Consider the following 20,631-nt stretch of genomic DNA (forward strand, 5'->3'; position numbering starts at 1 on the left):
GGGCATTAAAGAATGCTTTAGAACAGAGGGATCGAGGAATAATGGTGCATAGTTCCCTGAAGATGGAATCTCATGTGGATAGGGTGGTGAAGAAAGCTTTTGGTTTGCTGCCCTTTATTAATCAGAGCATTGAGAATAGGAGTTGGGATGTAATGCTGAATTTGTATAAGGCATTAGTAAGGCCAAATCTGGAGTATTGTGTACAGTTCTAGTCACCGAATTATAGGAAGGATGTCAATAAAATTGAGAGAGTACAGAGGAAGTTTACTAAAATGTTGCCTGGGTTTTATCTCCTAAGTTACAGAGAAAGGTTGAACAAGTTGGGTCTTTATTCTTTGGAGCGTAGAAGGTTGAGGGGAGACTTGATAGAATTGTTTAAAATTATGAGGGGGATTGATAGAGTTGACATGGTTAGACTTTTTCCATTGAGAGTGGAGAAGATTCAAACAAGAGGGCATGGGTTGAGAATTAGAGGACAAAAGTTTACGGGTAACACGAGGGGGAACTTCTTTACTCAGAGAGTGGTAGCTGTGTGGAATGAGCTTCCAGCAGAAGTGGTTGAGGCAGGTTCTATGTTGTCGTTTAAAGTTAAATTGGATACATATATGGACAGGAAAGGAATGGAGGGTTATGGGCTGAGTGCAGGTCGGTGGGAATAGGATAGGGTAAGAGTTCGGCAAGGACTAGAAGGGCCAAGATGGCCTGTTTCCGTGCTGTAATTGTTATATGGTTATATATGGGGTAGGTTCAAAGGAGATGGGTGAGGCAAGTTTTTTTTTAAAAAACAGGGAGTGGTGAGTGCCTGGAATGCTCTGCCAGGGTTGCTGGTGGAGGCAAATAAGATAGAGGTATTTAAGAGGTTGTTGGACAGGCACTTGAAGGTGCAGAGAATAAAGGAACATGAATATGGTGTACAGAAGGGACTAGTCAAGTTAGACATTCAGTTGCTAGTTTCATCTGTTTGGCACAATATTGTGGGTCAAGGGGCCTGTTCCTGTGCTATACTATTCGATGTTCTAAATCCAAACAGATGAAAAGAATGTATGCCCATCTTTTTAAATTTGGCCACTAATTTTATCTAGAACTAGCCATTAGGTTTTCCCACAACAGAAGTTAACTGGCTTGTATTTGTTGGGTTTATCCCATTTCTCCTTTAAAATTTAAAAAAAAGCAAAAAGTGATTTTTGAAGTAATTGAATAACGTTTGGAGAGTATTCACTTATAAATATGGTAGTAATAAGATTCAACAAACAATACAAAACAAGTAAATTACAGATAGTGAACTTACTGGGTTGATAGCCAGCAACATATGCCAGAATCCCACCACAGCAGTTCTAATTATAAAAAAGTTATTAGGCAATGGTGATGATAAAACTACCAGATTGTCCCAAATCTCAAATTGGTTTACTTAATTTCACACAGGGTATTTCAGGGAAGGAAGTCTGCCTGCCTAACCCATAAGAGGCCCCATACTCAGCAATGTTGTTGGCCCTTTACTGTCAATTAAAGATGGATAATAAATTCTGATTTTGCCAGTAATGGCCATGCCTCAGAAAATAAATGTTTAAAGAAATTTAAAAGTGTTGGTGGCAAGCATTGGTTCAATTCTGATAACCAAATTTCTAGGAAACTCCATCACTATTTTCTCAATAATGCATGCAAAGTTAGTATAATCACTCAGGCAGTTATGAACTTTTTTTCACTGTTTCTTTCAAATGTGAAATCTGACAAAAATATTGTAGTCAGTCAGTACTGTATTATGATCTGGTCTTGAAGGAAGTTTAAAGTCATTACATTTAACCCAAGAAAAAGTTTATTAACACTAAGCCAGCACTGTCATGAGAGGGAAAGGACACATCAAAAAGGGGAGAGCACCCCCTGTGGGCATCCCCCTCAACAATAAGTACTCCATTTTGAGTACTGCTGGGGGTGGAGGGCAAACTACCTGGGGGCAGCGACAGTGGCCGTGCCTCTGGTACTGAGTCTGGCCCAGTGCTCAGAAGGGTAGGGAACTGAAGATAATGGCAGCAATAATAGGGGACTCTATAGTCAGGGAGATAGATAGCCGATTCTGTGGACGCGAAAAGGAAATATGGATGATAGTTTGCCTTGCAGGTCCCAGGGTCTGAGATGTTTCTGGACATGTCCACAATATCCTGAAAAGGGAGGGTGAGCAGCCAGAAATTGTGGTATATATTGGTACCAATGACATTGGAAGAAAAAGGGAGGAGGTCCTTAAAAAAATAATACAAGGAGTTAAGCTGAGAAGCAAGACCTCAAAGGTAGTAATCTTGGGATTGCTACCTGTGCCGTGCAGCAGTGAGGACAGAAATAGAATGAAGTGGCAGATAAATGTGTGGCTGATGAATTAGAGCATGGGGCAGGGAGCAGGGATTCAGATTTCTGGATAATTGCGATCTCTTCTGGGGAAACTGGGACCTGTACAAAAAGGATGGGTTGCACTTGAATCCAAGGGGAACAAATATTCTTGCAGGCAGATTTACAAGTGCAGTTGGGAGTGGTTTAAACTCATATAGTGGGGGATGGGGACCAGTATGATAGAGCTGAAGATGAGCCAGCAGGTTGACAAGTAGATGATGGGTGTAACATGAATATAAGTGAGGAGAAGCCAATGACTGAGTACAAATGCAGACAGAGCAAAGAGTTAAATTGTACCACAGAGGCAAAATTCAAAAAGGTGAAGAAGCAGGACTGAAAGTACTCTATTTAAATGCGTGTAGCATTTGGAATAAGATGGACAAACTCGTGGTGCAATCAGAGATTAGTCAGTTTGACATTGTGGGTATCACCGAGTCGTAGCTGAAAGGATGCCATAGTTGGGAGCATAACATCAAAGGATATACCTTGTATCAAAAGGACAGGCAGGAAGGCATAGGCAATGGTGTGGTTCTGATGGTTGGAGATGGAACTACATCTTTAGAAAGAAATGACATAGGGTCATAGAATGTTGAATCTGTGTAGGTGGAATTAAGAGACTACAAGGGTAAAAAAAAAAATCCTTATGGGAGTCATATATAGGTCTCCAAATAGTAGCCAAGATGTGGGGTTGATATTATGAAGGGAGCCAGAAAAAGCATTAAATAAGTGTAATGACACAATTGTAATGGGGCATTTCAATATGCAAGGGGATTGGAAAAATCAGGTTGGTGTTGGATCGCAAGAGAGGGAGTTTGTTGAATGCCTACAAGATGGCTTTTTAGAGCAGCTTGTGCTTGAGTCTACTTGGGCAAAAGCTATCTTAGATTGGGTGCTGTGTAATAACCCAGATCTTATTCAGGAGCTTAACGTAAAGGAACCCTTAGGAGACAGTGATCATAATATGATTGAATTCATACCACATTGAGAGGGAGAAGCACAAGTCACATGTATCAGTATCGTAATGGAATAAAGGGAATTACAGAGGCATGAGAGGGGAGCTTACCCAGGTGGATTGGTGGAGGATACTGGCGGGGATGATGGCAGAGCAGAGATGGCTGAAGTTTCTGGGAATAGTTCACAAAGCAGGGGATAGATATGTCCCACAGAGAAAGAAGTTCTCAAATGGCAGGAGTAGGCAACTGTGGCTGACAAAGGAAGTTAAGGACTGCATAAAAGCCAAGGAAATGGCATATAAGGTAGTAAAAGTGAGTGGTAAATTGGATGATTGAGAAGCTTTTAAAATCCAACAAAAGACAACTAAAAAGTTTTAAGAAGGGAAAAGATGAAATATGAGGGCAGACTAACCAATAATATAAAGCAGGATACTAAAAAGTTTTTTTCAGTTATATAAAGAGTAAAAGGGAGGCAAGAGTTGATATTGGACCACTGGAAAATGATGCTGCTGAGGTAGTAATGGGGGACAAAGAAATGGCAAATGAACTTAATGGGTACTTTGCATCTGTCTTCACTGTGGAAGACACTAGCAATGTGCCAGAGGTCCATGAGTGTCAGGGAGCAAGAGTGAGTGCCATTACTATCACAAAGGAAAAAGTGCTAGGCAAATCAAAAGTCTTACAATGGATAAGTCACCTGGACCAGATGGACTACATCCCAAAATCCTCAGAAAGGTTGCTGAAGAGATAACGGATGCATTGGTCATGACCTTTCAAAAATCACTCGATTCTGGCAAGGTCCCAGAGGACTGGAAGATTGCCAATGTCACTCCACTATTTAAGAAGGGAGGACAGCAAAAGAAAGGAAATTATAGGCCAGTTAGCCTAACCTCAAGGCCGGCTGGTGGCGTAGTGGCATCAGCGCTGGACTGCGGAGCGGAGGTTCTGAAGTTCAAACCCAGCCAGCTCCCCCGGCATGCTTTCCATCCGTGTGGGGTTAAGAGCTGGTGATCTCTGAAGAAAAAACTCACCCGGCAGAAGGCAATGGCAAACCACTGCTGTAACTTGCCTCGTACACGAATTCCATCTATGTCAGAACGGTGTGGGAGGAAGTCGTCTGCTACCCGGAAAAATTCCGGATGCTAGCTACATTATTATTAGCCCAACTTCAGTGGTTGGGAAAGTATTGGAGTCTATTGTTAAGGATGAGGTTTCGAGGTACTTGGAGACTAATGATAAAATGTCAAAGTCAGCGTGGTTTCTATAAAGGGAAATCTTGCCTGACAAATCCGTTAAAGTTCTTTGAGAAAGAATCAAGTAGGGTGGACAAAGTAGAGGCAGTGGATGTCATTTACTCAGAAGCCATTTAATAAGGTACAAAACAAGGCAGCTTAACAACATAAAATCCTATGGTGTTACAGGAAAGATACTGGCATGGATAACGGAATGGCTGACAGGCAAGAGGAAGCGAGTTGAAATAAAAAGGAACTTTTCTGGTTGGCTGCCAGTGACTAGTGGTGTCCCTCAGGGGTCAGTATTGGGACCGCTGCTTTTCACATTGTTTGTCAATGATTTGGATAATGGAATTGATGGCTTTTGTGGCCAAGTTTGTGGATGATACGAAGACAGTTGGAGGGGTAGGTAATGCTGAGAAAGCAATGCGATTGCAGCAGGACTTAGACAATTTGGAAGAATGGACAAAAAAGTGGCAGATAGAATATGGTGTTGGGAAATGTATGATAATGCATTTTTGTAAAAGGAACAATAGTGCGGATTATTATCTAAATGGGGAGAAGATTCAAACATCAGTGCTGCGGAGGGAATTAGGAGTCCTCATGCAAGACTCCCAAAATGTTATTTCACAGATTGAGTCTGTGGTAAGGAAGGCAAATGCAATGCTGCCACTTATTTCAAAGGGAATAGAATATAAAAGCAAGGAGATAATGGTCACTATTATAATCTGCACATGGATATGTTCTGCATTGAGTCACTGAGTTTCTAAATCTTTAGTTATAGTAATAAAGTCAAGACCTGGCTGGAGGCGTACTGGCATCAGCTTCAGACTTCGGGATGAAAGGTCCCGAGTTCGAATTCAGCTCCAGCTGGCTCCCCTGCACGCTTTCCGTCGTGCTGGGTTACGAGCTGGTGATCTCTTTGGAAACTCACCCGGCAGAAGACAATGGCAAAACCACTGCTGTGACTTGCCTCGTATGTGGTTCCCCACTACGTCAGAAAGGCGTGGAGGGAGATCGTCCGCTAACCAGAGAAACTCCGGATGCGACGTACCTTTCCTTTCAAGAAACTAGTCAGGCCACACTTGGACTATTGTCAACAGTTTTGGGCCCCATATCTCAGAAAGGATGTGTTGTCATTGGAAAGAGTCCAGAGGAGGTTCATGAGAATGATTCCAGGAATAAAGAGCCCGTACTCACTGGAATTTAGAAAAATGTGGGAGGATCTCATTGAAACCTACCGAATGTTCAAAGGATTAGGTAGGGTGGATGTGGAGAGGATGTTTCCTGTGGTGGGGGCATCCAGAACTAAAGGGCACAGCCTCAAAGTTGAGGGGGGACCCTTTAGAACAGAGGTAAGAAGCAATCTTTTTAACTAGACAGTAGTAAATCTGTGGAATGCTCTGTCACAAACTGCGGTGGAGGCCAAGTCCGTGCATATATCTAAGGCGGAAGTTGATCATTTCCTGATCGGTCAGGGCATCAAAAGATATGGCGAGAAGGCCGGTGTTGGGGTTGAGTGGGATCCAGGATCAGCCATGATAGAATGGCAGAGCAGATTTGATGGGCTGAATGGCCCAATTCTGCTCCCATGTCTTATGGTCCAAATCTGTAGTTTCTTATAATATCCCATGTCATTGCTGATTTCATGAAGATGTCTAATTACGGTGGAATTTGATTTAATTCGATTTTTCCAGGCAAACCAGCCTATACGTGGTTAGCTGATTCACCAGAGACAATACAGCCAACTCTATAAAAGTTGCTGGTGAATGCAGCAGGCCAGGCAGCATCTCTAGGAAGAGGTGCAGTCGACATTTCAGGCCGAGACCCTTCGTCAGGACTAACTGAAGGAAGAGTGAGTAAGGGAAGGGTCTCGGCCTGAAACATCAACTGCACCTCTTCCTAGAGATGCTGCCTGGCCTGCTGCATTCACCAGCAACTTTTATGTGTGTTGCTTGAATTTCCAGCATCTGCAGAATTCCTGTTGTTTGCGTTTTTAAATTCACTACAGCCAACTCTATCTGTTTTTACTGGATGATTTCCCAAAGGCATCATTGGACCAGGATCAGAAGGGGAAACCCTAGCTAATGTTTCCTTTCCAAAGCCAAGAGGTATTGAGACAAACAGTACTATCGACTACTACCCAGTTTAGAACATCAAATGGCACAGATCTGGGCTTAAACTCAATGCCACATGGAGTTTTTTGCTCCGACACTGCATCAAAAGTATTTATTGGAGCTGGCCTACAGACTTCAAGATAAACAAGAGAAAATCTGTAGATGCTGGTAATCCAAGCAACACACACAAAATGCTGAAGAAACTCAGTAGGCCAGGCAGCAAACATGGAAAGAGTACAGTCAACATTTCCGGCCAAGCCCCTTCAGCAGGGCTGGAGAAAAAGAGATGAGGAGTCAAGAGTAAGAAGTTGGGGGAAGGGGAGGAAGAAATACAAGGTGATAAGTGAAACCAGGAGAGGAGAGGGGTGAAGTAAAGAACTGGGAAGACGATTGGTGGGGGAAAAAAAGGGGCTGGAGAAGGGGGAATCTGATAGGAGAGGACCGAAGGCCACCGAAGAAAGGGAAGGGGAGGAGCACCAGAGAAGGGTGATGGCAGGTAAGGAGACAAGGTGAAAGGGGGAAAGGGGAATGGGAAATGGTGAGGGGGGGAGCATTACCAGAAGTTTGAGAAATCAATGTTCATGCCATCAGGTTGGAGGCTACCCAGACAGAATACATGGTGTTGCCATGGACTGACATGTTGGAATGGGAATGGATGTGGAATTAAAATGGGCGTTTTGAAATTAAACCATCTTACTTTACTTTAAATCCCCTATTGTCCACACTGAATTATTTGCAAGAATCACCTACCATACTTCACATTGTGCCATGCGGACATAAATTTTGTCTTCAGTTTATCCACTTCATCAGGTTCACTATCTTTCATTTTCAGCCTTCAACAGAGATTGCCATCTCAGCTTTCTTTACTTTGATGTATGAAAACTTGATTCTGGGATGCAGCATATTTCAAACAGAGCAGAAAAAAAGAAAAAATTATGATTAGCTATTTCATATTTAAAATGATATAGGATCTCCTTCAATTTAAAACACATCCTTTGCTCATACTCATCTTCAATGGCTGAATGAGTAAAAAAACAAGTGTATGTGAAAACGTGCCACTAAGATCAGAAAGACTGCTCATCTATCCACACCAACATCCAGCTGGAACAACTCTAGTGTAAGTTATTTTGCCTATTTTTTTCCTAACATAAACACGGTACCAATGCAGTGAAATCTGTTACAACAATGAACCTACCCAAATAAAAAATGCAGCAATACCATGCTAATTATCCAACCCACACACAAGCAGCTACTGTACTTGCCATCATTCCAGAGAGATGCTGGGCAGATTGGAATCCCTCAGTAAATGCAAAATCAACAACTTTCCATTGCCATTCCATTAGAAAGTGAATTTCCCAGCCTTTGCGCTGGCAGAAGTTTTCTCTTAAAAATCCAGGCTCTACCAAGAATTGTTGGTGCACCTGGATGGCCTCACAAGACACTGGGAAGGAAAAGGATCTTAAGTTTAATCTTGAACTCAGGCCTGCAGGAGTAGGGTAAGGAAGAGTGCAGTCATTGAAAACTGTACTGATATCAATTTCATATCATTGATGTCCAGGACAATCCCACATCAAAGTGAAATCATAATTTTAATCTGCTCCTATTTAATATGTGCATCAATCTCAATGGAATTTTGATCAAAATGGAGACAATGTCCCACTACAATGTCATGGTGTTTGAAAATGTTACCTTTAATCAACAAGAAACATCTTTAAAGGTAAAATGCAATATCATGAACTTCCAGTGGATGAACCATTGGATAAAAGATCATCCCAGATGGTATTCATTAACAAGCAAATCAACTGAGACAGTAGCATATACAAAACTGTATATTTAGAAAGCAGCAGGGATTGGCCTGCTTCACCATTCATTATAATGGTTGATCATTTACTTCAGTTTCCTGTTCCCTCTTTCTCCCTTTGTGCATTGAGAAATATATCTACTTAATTCTTGAATATATTTAATGATATAACCTCCACTCTTTGTGGCATAGAACTCACGGGCTCGTCAGTCTATGAATGAAGAAATTTCTTCTGATCTTTGTTCCATTTGCACACCCTTTTGTCCAGAATCTCTGACCCATGGTTGATGACTTTCCAATCATCAGAAATATTTTTCTTGTTCCTGGTTTGTTGAGTTTTGTCAGAATTTTTCAGGCTTCTATAAAATCCCCTTTCTTTCTTCCATTATTTATTGAATATAGGCCAACCTGATTTAATCTCTGCTCATACTCCTGCTATCCCAGAAGTCAGTCTACTAAATCTTTGCCATACTCCTCACATGCAAAGAACATCCTTTTTCATATGAGGAGATCAAAACTGCAGCTCAGTCTCAATAAAGGGCCAGTGCAGTCACATAAAGATATCTTGCTCCTCTACACAAATCTCCTTAGAAGAGGAAAACATACCATCTACCTTCCAAAATGCTCCACCTTAATCCTCAGTCTGGATATCCAAATCTTAACTTTTTCTGACCTATTATTCAGATGATAATCGGTCTATTTCAGTGTTTAACCACACTTTTAACTGCATTAAATCGCATCTGCCTTTTATTTGGTCCTCACCCAACTTGCCCCTTCCTCACAGTTCACTTTGTACCCTCCCCAGCTTTTATGCAATTTGCAGACTTGGAGATGTCAGTTCCTTCATTTAAAAAAGTGATATATATGACGATTAGTTGGAGCTCAAAGCATCCTTGAGCATCCCACTACTCACTGTCTGTTTCTTGGAAGAAAGAAACTTTTATTCCTCATCTGCTTCCTGCTTGTCAACCAATTATCAATCTACTACCCCATTTAATACATTAAGCTCTTATTTAGTACTTTAACATTGACTCTCCTCTATCTTTCTCCTAATTATGTCCACAAGTAGATTTGTTTCATATTCTTTCCCTTTCATAAATACATTCTGAATATGCCCATTCCTTCAATGCTTGATATGTGTTCTGTTATTAATCTTTTATAATGGACTCTAGCATCTCCCCACCACTGCTGCTGAACATAATGATCAGCTTTCCCCTCCTCCTTTATTTTTCAATAGAGGGGTTATATTTGCCACTCCGTAATCTGCAGGAGCCACCCTGGAGTCTCAAGAATTTTGCAAGATGACTACCAATGCATCCTCCACTTCCAACCCCACTACTTTTTGTACTCTGGGATGCAAATACCAGGCCATAGGGATTTGACAGCATTTAGCTACAGTGCTCTTCTTGAAACAATGTCTTACCTAATACTGATGAACACCACCATTTGTGATTTTCTTAAATTGGAAAAGAGACAAAGAAACATTACTGTTGAAAACATATTTTCAAATAAAGTTTTGAAACCTATTGAAAAGGATATATGCATTCTGTCCTCTTTTCCACGAATTTTCTCCTGAACTGTATCCATCATATATCTAAGCACAGCTAGTACTACATCATCAATATCCATGACTGTCAGCTAGACCAATTAGAATTACTTTCAATTTGCCTTTTCCTGTGTGGTGATACAAAATAGCTGCTTTGTGGTTTCTAGCTAAAGTGGCTTTCAAATCACTACAAAAGAGTTGGGGAAAATTAACTTGTATGCAGATACTACGAAATTGTGTTGTTTTTCCAGTTGTAGTGTAGTTCCTTAGATTTACTCATTCACACAATTTACATTAAAATATAATACATTTAGCCCAAATTTAATGCAAGGTTAAATGCCAACTGCAAGAATTTTCTAACCAATCTGGAGACAAAGCTAACTACTTTGAAAGTAGTTAAGTTGTCATGAAAATCCAGTGATTATCACAATTATTCCCATTTTGCAAACAAAATAAGTAAACCAATCCACTTAACTTGATCAACACACACAAAATGCTGGAGCAACTCAGCAGGCCGGGCAGCATCTATGGAAGAGTACAGTTGACATTTCAGGCTGAAACCCTTCGGCAGTACTGGAGAAAAGAAGCTAAGGAGTAGATTTAAAAGGTGGGGGGAGTTGAAAGCAGAAGAAGGTGGATGAAGTAAAGAGCTGGGAAGTCGATGGTGATAAATACAGAAGACCATGGAAGAAAGAAATAGGTGGAGTAGCACAGGAGGGAGGCGATGGGCAGGGAAGGAGATAAGGTGAGAGAGGGGAAAAGGGGATGGAAATGATGAAGGAGTGGGAGGATGGGGGCCATTACCGGAAGTTTGAGAAATCAATATTCATGCCATCAGGCTGGAGGCTATCCAAACAGAATATAAGGTGTTGTTCCTCCAACCTAAGTATGGCCTCATCACAACAGTGGAGGAGGCCAGGGATAGACATTTGGAATAGGAATGAGAAGTGGAATTAAAACAAGTGGCCACTGGGCGATAACGCTTTTTTTGGTGGACGGAGCATAGGTGTTCAGCGAAGCAGTCACCCAATCTATGTCAGGTCTCACCAATATACAGGTGCTCACACCAGGAGCACCGGATACTGTAGGTAGCCCCAAGAGACACACAAGTGAAGAGGCACCTCACCTGGAAGGACTGTTTGGGGCCCTGAATGGTAGTGAGGGAGGAGATGTAGGGGCAGGTGTAGCACTTGTTCCACTTGCAAGGATAAGTGCCAGGAGGGAGATCGGTGGGGAGGGATGAAATGACAAGGGAGTCACGTAGAGAGTGATCCCTGCGGAAAGCAGAATGTGAGGGGGGGGTAGGGAGGAAGAGGGAAAGACGTGCTTCATGGTGGGAGATGGCAGAAGTTTCGGAGAATTATGTGCTGGATGCAGAGGCTGGTGGGATGGTAGGTGAGGACAAGAGAAACCCTGTCCCTTGTAGGGAGGCGGGAGGATGGGGTAAGGGCAGATGTGTATGAAATGGAAGAGATGCGGTTGAGGGCAGCATTGATGGTGGAGGAAGGGTAGCCCCTTTCTTTGAAAAAGTCATCTCCTTCATTCTAGAATGAAAACCCTCATCTTGCGAGCAGATGCAGTGGAGACAGAGGAACTGAGAGAAAGAGATGGTGTTTTTACAAGTAACAAGGTGGGAAGAGGTATAGACCAGGTAGCTGTAGGAGTCAGTGGGTTTATAATAGACATTAGTGGCTAAGCTGTCTCCAGCAATAGAGACAGTGAGATTGAGAAAGGGGAGGGAGGTGTTGGAAATGGACCAGGTAAATTTGAGGGCAGGGTGGAAGTTGGAGGCAAAGTGGATGAAGTCGATGAATTCAGTACGAGTGCAGGAAACAGCACCAATGCAGTCGTTGGTGTAGCGTAGGATAAGCGCAGGATGGTCACCAGTGTAGGCTTGGATCATAGACTGTTCCATGTAGCCAACAAACAGGCAGGCATAGCTGGGACTCATGCATGTGCCCATGGCTACACCATTTAGTGTGTGTTGCTCGGATTTCAGCATTTGCAGATTTTCCCTTACTTATGATTGGATTTCCACTTAACTTGATATTTCCCATAATTTAAGTCTATACATCAACCTTGCAATACCAAATCTTCTATCAAGGATTATGAGCTGATCATTCCATTTGAGCAACAGGTTTTGCAGAGGGATATTTACACTGTTATTATGTTGACAATCCATTACTACACACCAAAATTCAGTTAGGAGCTCTGCTCTATGGTCCTCAATTAATGCCAAGTAGTGCACATAGAGGCCACAATTTAGTGGTAAATGGCAGATGGATATCCAACTCTACAATCCAGCCCATTATTGTAATGCTAACTTAAACAGCAGTGAAAAATTCAGAAGTTCTATTTTAAAATGAAAACTACTTAAAACAATAAACTTGACTCAGTTTTCTTTTGCTCCTATTTTCATTTAAACATCTATTTTCTTTCTAACATTTAATCACATTCTATTACTGTCAGAATTATATTACCCATCAGAATATTTCTCTGAGAAATATTTATCATTTGCTCATTCTCAGAAAATGTGTCACTTACAGCCAGAAGTTTACTTCCTCTTCGGAGCTTCAAATACAAAAGAATCATTTTAGGGCAAAGTACAAATTATTTAATTGTGTATTTACTAATAAATGAAGTACAACCTGACAATAATTCCAGAAGCAAAAGCTGCATTGTGTTAAATCAAAAAATTCATTCAAAGCTCAACTTCTGGTTTAATTTAGTAATCAAAATATATTAAACCAAGATCAACAAACATTGGGATGATAGGTATACAGGATCTGGTACAAAGTAGGACATGACAGAGCTTGGATAACCTCATGTTTATGAAGAGTACAAGAGAAAAGTCCAAGAAGGCACTGGAATAATCAAAACAGATTAGTAGACCAGGGATGCTGACATTCACAGATGTGCTGTAACAAAGGCAAAGCTGAACTATTTTAAAGAAGTGAAAAACGGAAGCATTAGTCAAACTGAAAATATGATATCACATTCAATTTGGAATGAGGAGCAAGAATTTAAGCAAATGTTGATCTCTGCATATTTAGAACAGTAACATCCAGTAGTCCAGGCACGCTAAGTGGCATCCAAAGTTCTCTTGACTTTGGGAGCTGTGTATCGATGATATAACATCCTCAAATGCTCATTTCCCAATTCCTACATCACTCATTCTGCAGTGTTTTTGAATAAAATTAATAAAAGTTGTGTGGTTCTTGTCAAGTTCTGCAGTGATATTTTATCTTATCGACTAGGCTGGTTCAAAATCTATACTTGATGTCAGAAAAGATCATGAGTAAACTCATCTACAGTGAGCCCTCCTTATTGTACATTCAGTGAAATGAGGTACCATAGCATTAGAACAAGAACAGTTAGGACAAGAAACAGTTTCTTACCCTAGGCTGTTAAGACAACTGAACTCCCTGCCACCATCCAAGTCTCATCACATATGAAACTCAGTAGTTTACAGTAGTTACTCATTTACTTTTAAACTTGATTATATAAGCACCTCATTATTTGTGGTAATATTACTTTATGTACTATGCTTGTGAGATATATATACTGAGTTGTGCACTTTGGTCCTGAGAATGTTGTCTCCTTTGGCAGTATATACGTGTACATATGAACGACAATAAACTTGAACTTGAAAAACCATGGTCACTTTGAGTAAAGTGAGGAAGAATGATTCTCCTTACAAATTAGCTCACATATAAACAAATGTTTCTCTAATGGTTTAAAATATATTTTTATTGGTCACTGACTCTGAAAACAATTGCACCACCAGCCAACCTACCAAAAGATCCAGAAAGATTTTATCACCTGAGTAAGTTTACATGTTTTCATCAAGTGGACAAGACAGTAAATATGCAGGATTACCTGAAAGCAAATGGAGCAAGTATTACTCTCATTATAACTCCAGCTTTCTAGGTAAAAATTGTTGCACTGACTGTTGAATTATCAACACTTACAAATTCGCATTGAAGTTCCAAGTCAATACAATTATTCTGACTCATTTTTCCAGGAGCTCTAAAACAAAGAACTGTTGTTTCCTTCCCAAATGATAAATGTTTTATAACTTATTCTGTCTTATATGTTTCAATCTGAGCATTATCCTGCAGATTGTCTTTGTTCCTTGTCACTCAGCAACTTTACTAAAGCAAGACAATTCCTCGTGGCTTTAAATATGAAACATACCACAAAATAACTAAATAGAAGCAAGAGGAATTGCAAATAGCAGAATAGTTAATAAACTCATACAGGAGAACTGGCTGGAAGTTTATTTACTGACCCCTGTTTAGTTCCAGCGAATAATAAACAGATAAAACATTTGTAAGGCTTTTGAACAATTGAATTGTGGCTTAAAACAATAAAGATTATTATATATTGTATCCTTATTTTCATGATTTATATCACAAACTGTTATATATAATTTGTTAGCCATTATGCTTACATATCATTTATGGAGGTCATGGCAATTTGAATTACTTTCTGTACTGGCCTAATATATTAACCCACGATAACTAAACTAATTGAGAGGAATTCTAGTACCAATGTTCTCATGGTATTTCTGTACATTTTGTTAGGATCTAATAACAGAAGACAACCTATCAACTAACATTAACTTAAACTAACTTTTTGAAACAAAAAGCTGGTTGTGATTTTGTGAATTCCAATATTAGTGAATATTATAAACATCAGGATCTTTTGACAGAACTCTGATATTTATAAATACTCGGAGAAATTATAAAATAAATTTAAATATTGATCACATTCCCCACAGTTTTTTTGCTGAACTGCTAAATTTATACAGAAAACCACAATATTCCTAGACAACAGTAAAATTTAAATATTGCTAGCTAAGGCATATTAAATATGTATTCAAGAAAAATTAAGTATTCGAGAAAAAACAAGCGATAACAGCACATGAATTTAATACCGTGATCTGGTTAATTGGGCCATTGGTTATGTGGGCCATTGGCTAATCGAAGCAGTTGGTTATCTGGGACAACTCTTAAAGAACAAACACTAATTGAGAAAATAGCTGGGATTCTATTCTTTTATTTGGGACACTACTCTGCTTAAATGGGGCAGGAGACTGGTGCCAAACAGTTTATAACTAGCATTAGTCATGTACACTTATGTGGCCATTAGACAGTAAACCGGGCTTAGAGGAAAGTTTTTAAATTGCATCAGTTGTGTGTGCTTGTGTTATGTTATCTATTTGGGCTGACAGACACTGAATCAAAAAGCAGTGATTTTTAATAACTTGCATCTTGGATTAAGACACTGCTTCATGTTGGAAGACAATGAAAGCAGTCTATTATCTGCACTAGGTATCTGCATTGATTTTATTCATTTACAGTCAATCAAAAGAACACAGCAGTGTAAAATGGGTGAATGTATTACTCACTGAAATAGTGGTTTATCTTTTTTTAAATACCTTCTTAACTATTTTCATGAAGCTTTGGCTAACTGGTGCAGCTGCATAATTGGGCTAAAATGTACTAGTCCCAAGGTGGGCAAATTAACTACTGTATTCTGGAACTTCTTTTCCCAACAATCATTTCTTAAAACAAAATCATTTGTTCTGGCAAGATGGTGCCAGTGACCAACTGCGACATCTTGTAGACAGCTTACAAAACAACTATTCTTCTTATAAATATACTTCTTCAGAACTACAATCATTTGCAGCCTGTAAGAACGCATTTTTGAACCGACTAAACAATCTGCTGTTTCTGTGACCTCCTGGGTGATTTGCAGTGGAAGACCGCGGAAACTGCAAATACACCATTGCTGGGGGTGTATGCTGCATCAATTCCTAAAGGCAGAACACAAGCCATGGTCGGCTCCATTACTCCATTGGGCGAGATTAAAACTATCGAGGACTAGAGCAGAAGATGGACAGATGCTCAGCATTGTCTGCCTGCATTTGACCAGTCTCCCCTTGCTGCTGTTAGCAGGTGGAACGTGTAGGAGACTTGTGTCCCAAGCTGCCGGGTCTGGGTGCAGCTGTTGCCCTGCAACCATCGTGCTACTGGGTGGGCTTCACTCACCTCAGTACTGAACACACTCTATGGATTCACTTGACAACACTGCAATTCACATTCCTTGTGTTTCTGTTTTACTTCTCATTTTTTTGCTACTTGGGCAATTTGATTGAGGAACTTCAGCACTGACTGACTCTGCAGTTGCAACCTGCAACCATTGGCAAAGCACTGAACTGATTCTGTGGCTGTGGACTCACTTTAGGGGACTCTGTGGTTTAATGCTATTTGTTTGCACGATTTCTTTCTTTTTCACGCATTGGAGGTTAGATGGCCCTGTGTGTGGTTTTTATTTACACAGGTTATATTGTGATTCTTGGCTTTGCATCTGCCTGCAACAAGACAAATCTCAAGATTGTACATTGTATACATACTTCGATAATAAATACAGTACTTTGTTTTTAATGGTTACAGTTAACAGAAGCATCTCTTACTTTAGAATCTTCCAGCAAAATGTGATAATAAATCTTTTAAAAAGAGTTTTGTTTCATTTCACAAGCTTGCATTAAGATAACAAGAGATCTTCAACTGCCACTTTAAGTATTATCTGCACATTGCACTGCTGAACCAAGATCATCCAAATTGTAATAGGTAGACAATGATTGTATTTGTGCATGCTCAAAGTCCAAGATCAAGGAAATTATCAATACTTTCCCTGAAAATAAGTGAGTATGAATCTTACACTCAACACCCATAAGGAAAGGCTCCTAATCAACCTGTCCCTTATATAATATACTGCCCCCAAAATTAAGATTCACAGCTAGAACCAAGAAAATATTGAACATTCATCAAAGTTGCTGGTGAACACAGCAGGCCAAGCAGCATCTGTAGGAAGAGGTGCAGTCGACGTTTCAGGCCGAGACCCTTCGTCAGGACTAACTGAAGGAAGAGTGAGTAAGGGATTTGAAACTTGGAGGAGGAGGGGGAGATCCAAAATGATAGGAGAAGACAGGAGGGGGAGGGATGGAGCCAAGAGCTGGACAGGTGATAGGCAAAAGGGGATACGAGAGGATCATGGGACAGGAGGTCCGGGAAGAAAGACAAGGGGGGGGGGGGGACCCAGAGGATGGGCAAGAGGTATATTCAGAGGGACAGAGGGAGAAAAAGGAGAGTGAGAGAAAGAATGTGTGCATAAAAATGAGTAACAGATGGGGTACGAGGGGGAGGTGAGGCCTTAGCGGAAGTTAGAGAAGTCGATGTTCATGCCATCAGGTTGGAGGCTACCCAGACGGAATATAAGGTGTTGTTCCTCCAACCTGAGTGTGGCTTCATCTTTACAGTAGAGGAGGCCGTGAATAGACATGTCAGAATGGGAATGGGATGTGGAATTAAAATGTGTGGCCACTGGGATATCCTGCTTTCTCTGGCGGACAGAGCGTAGATGTTCAGCAAAGCGGTCTCCCAGTCTGCGTCAGGTCTCGCCAATATATAAAAGGCCACATCGGGAGCACCGGACGCAGTATATCACCCCAGTCGACTCACAGGTGAAGTGTTGCCTCACCTGGAAGGACTGTTTGGGGCCCTGAATGGTGGTAAGGGAGGAAGTGTAAGGGCATGTGTAGCACTTGTTCCGCTTACATGGATAAGTGCCAGGAGGGAGATCAGTGGGGAGGGATGGGCAGGGACGAATGGACAAGGGAGTTGTGTAGGGAGCGATCCCTGCGGAATGCAGAGAGAGGCGGGGAGGGAAAGATGTGCTTAGTGGTGGGATCCCGTTGGAGGTGGCGGAAGTTACGGAGAATAATATGTTGGACCCGGAGGCTGGTGGGGTGGTAGGTGAGGACCAGGGGAACCCTATTCCTAGTGGGGAAATATTGAACACTTCCCATTTCTTGGGAAACACCACTAGATGAAGCAGACACGGGCATCTTTGATGTGCCAGCACAGTCTTTGTTTGATTGAAGAAAAGGGTTTATGAATACTGTATTGTAAACTCAGGACTGAGCTTAGAACCTGCAATCTACAGACTGGCAGTGAAATGCTTATTCTTTTTCTATACAATTCTGAAATATCCACTGATTACTACAAGCTTTTCAAGGCACTGGAAAATAAAATAATGCTGTTTCTGCAAAATCCTCTCGTCATTACAAGGACAATGAAATCTGTTTACTCTCCCAGGCCAAAATCTCCAAGACTGAGGTTCTAGTTATACTCAACTGCTTTGGCCAGACCATGTCATTTGCATGCCAAACATCAGACATTATGAGTTCTTTCAATGGGAGAAAGAGCTTAAAAAGAAAAGACTCAAGGATCAACTCAAAGCATCCTTGAAGAAATACAACATCCTCAGTCCCCAGACACTACCTATGAAATATATATATACATACACACACACTTCATAATATCTCTGATTTGTAAAAATTGGTCTTTGATGTTATAATTTAGGATTATTTTAATGCAGGTAACATTAACTAAAAAAAAAGCTTATGCAGTTTTTTTTTAATACAGCTAACATTAACTTAGGCTGGCTGGTGGCGCAGTGACATCAGCACTGGACTCTGGAACCTTCATTCCAGAACTCGAATCCAGTTGGGCTGCTCCTGGACATGCTTTCCATTCATGCCGGGTTGAGTGTCGAGCTCGCAACTCGGCCTCTTAAAAAAAAATTGCACTGTGAGAAGGACGTGGGGGACCACTCACAGAATCTTTCCTCCAAGACAACCACTTGAAAAAGTGGTCACCAAGGCTCTGGCAGAGTATGGCACACACAAAAAAAATTAACTTTGTAAGTAAGATATCAAGAGGCTGTTATAATCTTACCTGTAATTCCTCTGCAATAATTGAATGAACACTTACAAGGGTAAATCCAATTTTATCTGAATGTACTATAAAGCTGACACAACTGCAAGGAACACTCATTTTATCTACACAATTTACATGAATATGATCTTTTGCAATTTACAGACTAAAGACATAAGAAATCAAATTGCTTTTTCATCAGAACTGTAGGACCATATTTGCCATCATGGTGGGACACAGAAACATTAGACTGATTTACAAGTTCAAGCCCTCCCCCAATACTCGTAATATTGTACATACGAAAGAACCAAAATTAAATTAATAACCATACCCATAGTTAAATTGAAAAGCCAAGATACTAGGATTTGGACTTAAGGCTCTAGTTCATAAATCCCGTGTTCAATTCAAGAACAATTATGATTGTGAAATGATCTGGCCATCAACAGCAAGGCTGACAACCTGAATATTATTGCTAAATGAAATAGAGATTTATTTTATGGGAATGCTCATTTCCTGTACAATTCTTTACCTTTGCACCATATCTGCTAGGCTGAGGAAATGTGGGAACGATATTTTCAAGCTACAACAACTGAAAGTTATTTATACTTCTCCCTTTTTGTGAATGTCAGGCACTGTTCGCACCTGGGTATCTACATAATATCATCATAAGGGTAGCTAGGGAACAAATTGTGCTATCTTCTAACCCATTAAAAGTGCACAAAGGAGATTGAGAAATTATAGAATGTCAAGAAACCAAATGGATTGACACAACTGTCAACATTTGATTAAAAAAACTTAGGAAAATCATTTTAAAACAGTGACGTAATTAAAAAGGTAATTGGTGACATGATGTCGATTTTTTAAAAACTTGAAATCAGAAGACCTTCCGTTTTGGCATAAAAAATCATTCTGCACTGAGATATTATGATTCTTTTAAAACAATAGCAATGACAAAAACCTAGCTTAACGTCGTGCCCTTCTTTTCCGGTCCTGTCAATAACTTAAGCTTATACCGTTTTTGTTGGTTCTGTCGGTAAAATAATAGCGGCCGATTAAAAGGTTTTTAATTGTCAGTGTTGGAAATGTTAAAAAAAAGACCTTTCGCCACCCAGTTTACTTTTCAAACAATTCTTCATTCTAAAGAGTTGCAAAAATCGAAGGAACAACCGGATTCGACTGAATTCAAAATCAGAGGTTAACAAAAGGCATCAATCGGATCGTTTAGAAATAGAAAATGTCATCAGAAGCGATGCAGTTGCCAGGGTGAGCAAAACGACGTAACTAAATACTTGCTGCACTTGGACTACAGGAGATACCTGCATCAACAAGAACAACCGTTAAACAGAAAAAACCATCTCAGCAGGTCAGGCAGCATCAGTGGAGGCAGAAGATGTCTGACCGCCAGCAGTTTGTTTGGTGCCAGATCCCCAACACCTGCTGGTTCTCGTGTAACAGCTTCACACACTCTCTCACCCGGCGATTCCCCTTGCTTCACAAATTATGTTACGGTTTATTCATTTAGAAGTTTGTACCTGTACCAAAATCAGCTGGCTGTCGCTTCCGGGCGCACGCTCCTCCCCTACAATGGCGCCGCCGGGATTGGCGGAAGGGCAAAGCACGCGCAGCGGGGTGTCACGTGACCGCCCGGTTACTGGCGGCTGAAGGAGCGGACCGTCTGTCCCAAGACACCGCACGGATGCGAGCTATAGATTACAGTTCAAGTGATGACATAAAAGGGATTAGCAATTTACCATATTGAAATTAAAGAGTTTTATATAAATTGCTCAGATTGCGAATAAAAATAAAACAGATTACAC

At 40.7% G+C, this 20,631-nt stretch overlaps 1 protein-coding gene across 4 annotated transcripts in view; it reads right to left on the minus strand.

The window, feature by feature from the left end:
- atg4c (autophagy related 4C, cysteine peptidase) overlaps nucleotides 1–20,409 on the minus strand; it is a 69,280-nt gene extending 48,871 nt beyond the window's left edge. For 2 of the 4 annotated variants that reach the window (XM_072273911.1, XM_072273914.1), the window contains exons 1-2: nucleotides 20,347–20,409; nucleotides 7,432–7,570 (exon numbers count right to left, since the gene is read on the minus strand). In XM_072273911.1, the coding sequence (XP_072130012.1) occupies nucleotides 7,432–7,507 (76 nt within the window). In that variant the 5' untranslated portion in view covers nucleotides 7,508–7,570; nucleotides 20,347–20,409. Of the gene's footprint in view, nucleotides 1–7,431; nucleotides 7,571–20,130; nucleotides 20,318–20,346 lie in introns of those variants that run through there. The other 2 variants (XM_072273913.1, XM_072273912.1) reach the window with 2 other exon arrangements.
- Between the last annotated feature and the right edge of the window lie 222 nt (nucleotides 20,410–20,631).

The sequence above is a fragment of the Mobula birostris genome, chromosome 12 (genome assembly GCF_030028105.1).
Source record: "Mobula birostris isolate sMobBir1 chromosome 12, sMobBir1.hap1, whole genome shotgun sequence".
In the NCBI taxonomy this organism is placed as follows: Eukaryota; Metazoa; Chordata; class Chondrichthyes; order Myliobatiformes; family Myliobatidae; genus Mobula; species Mobula birostris.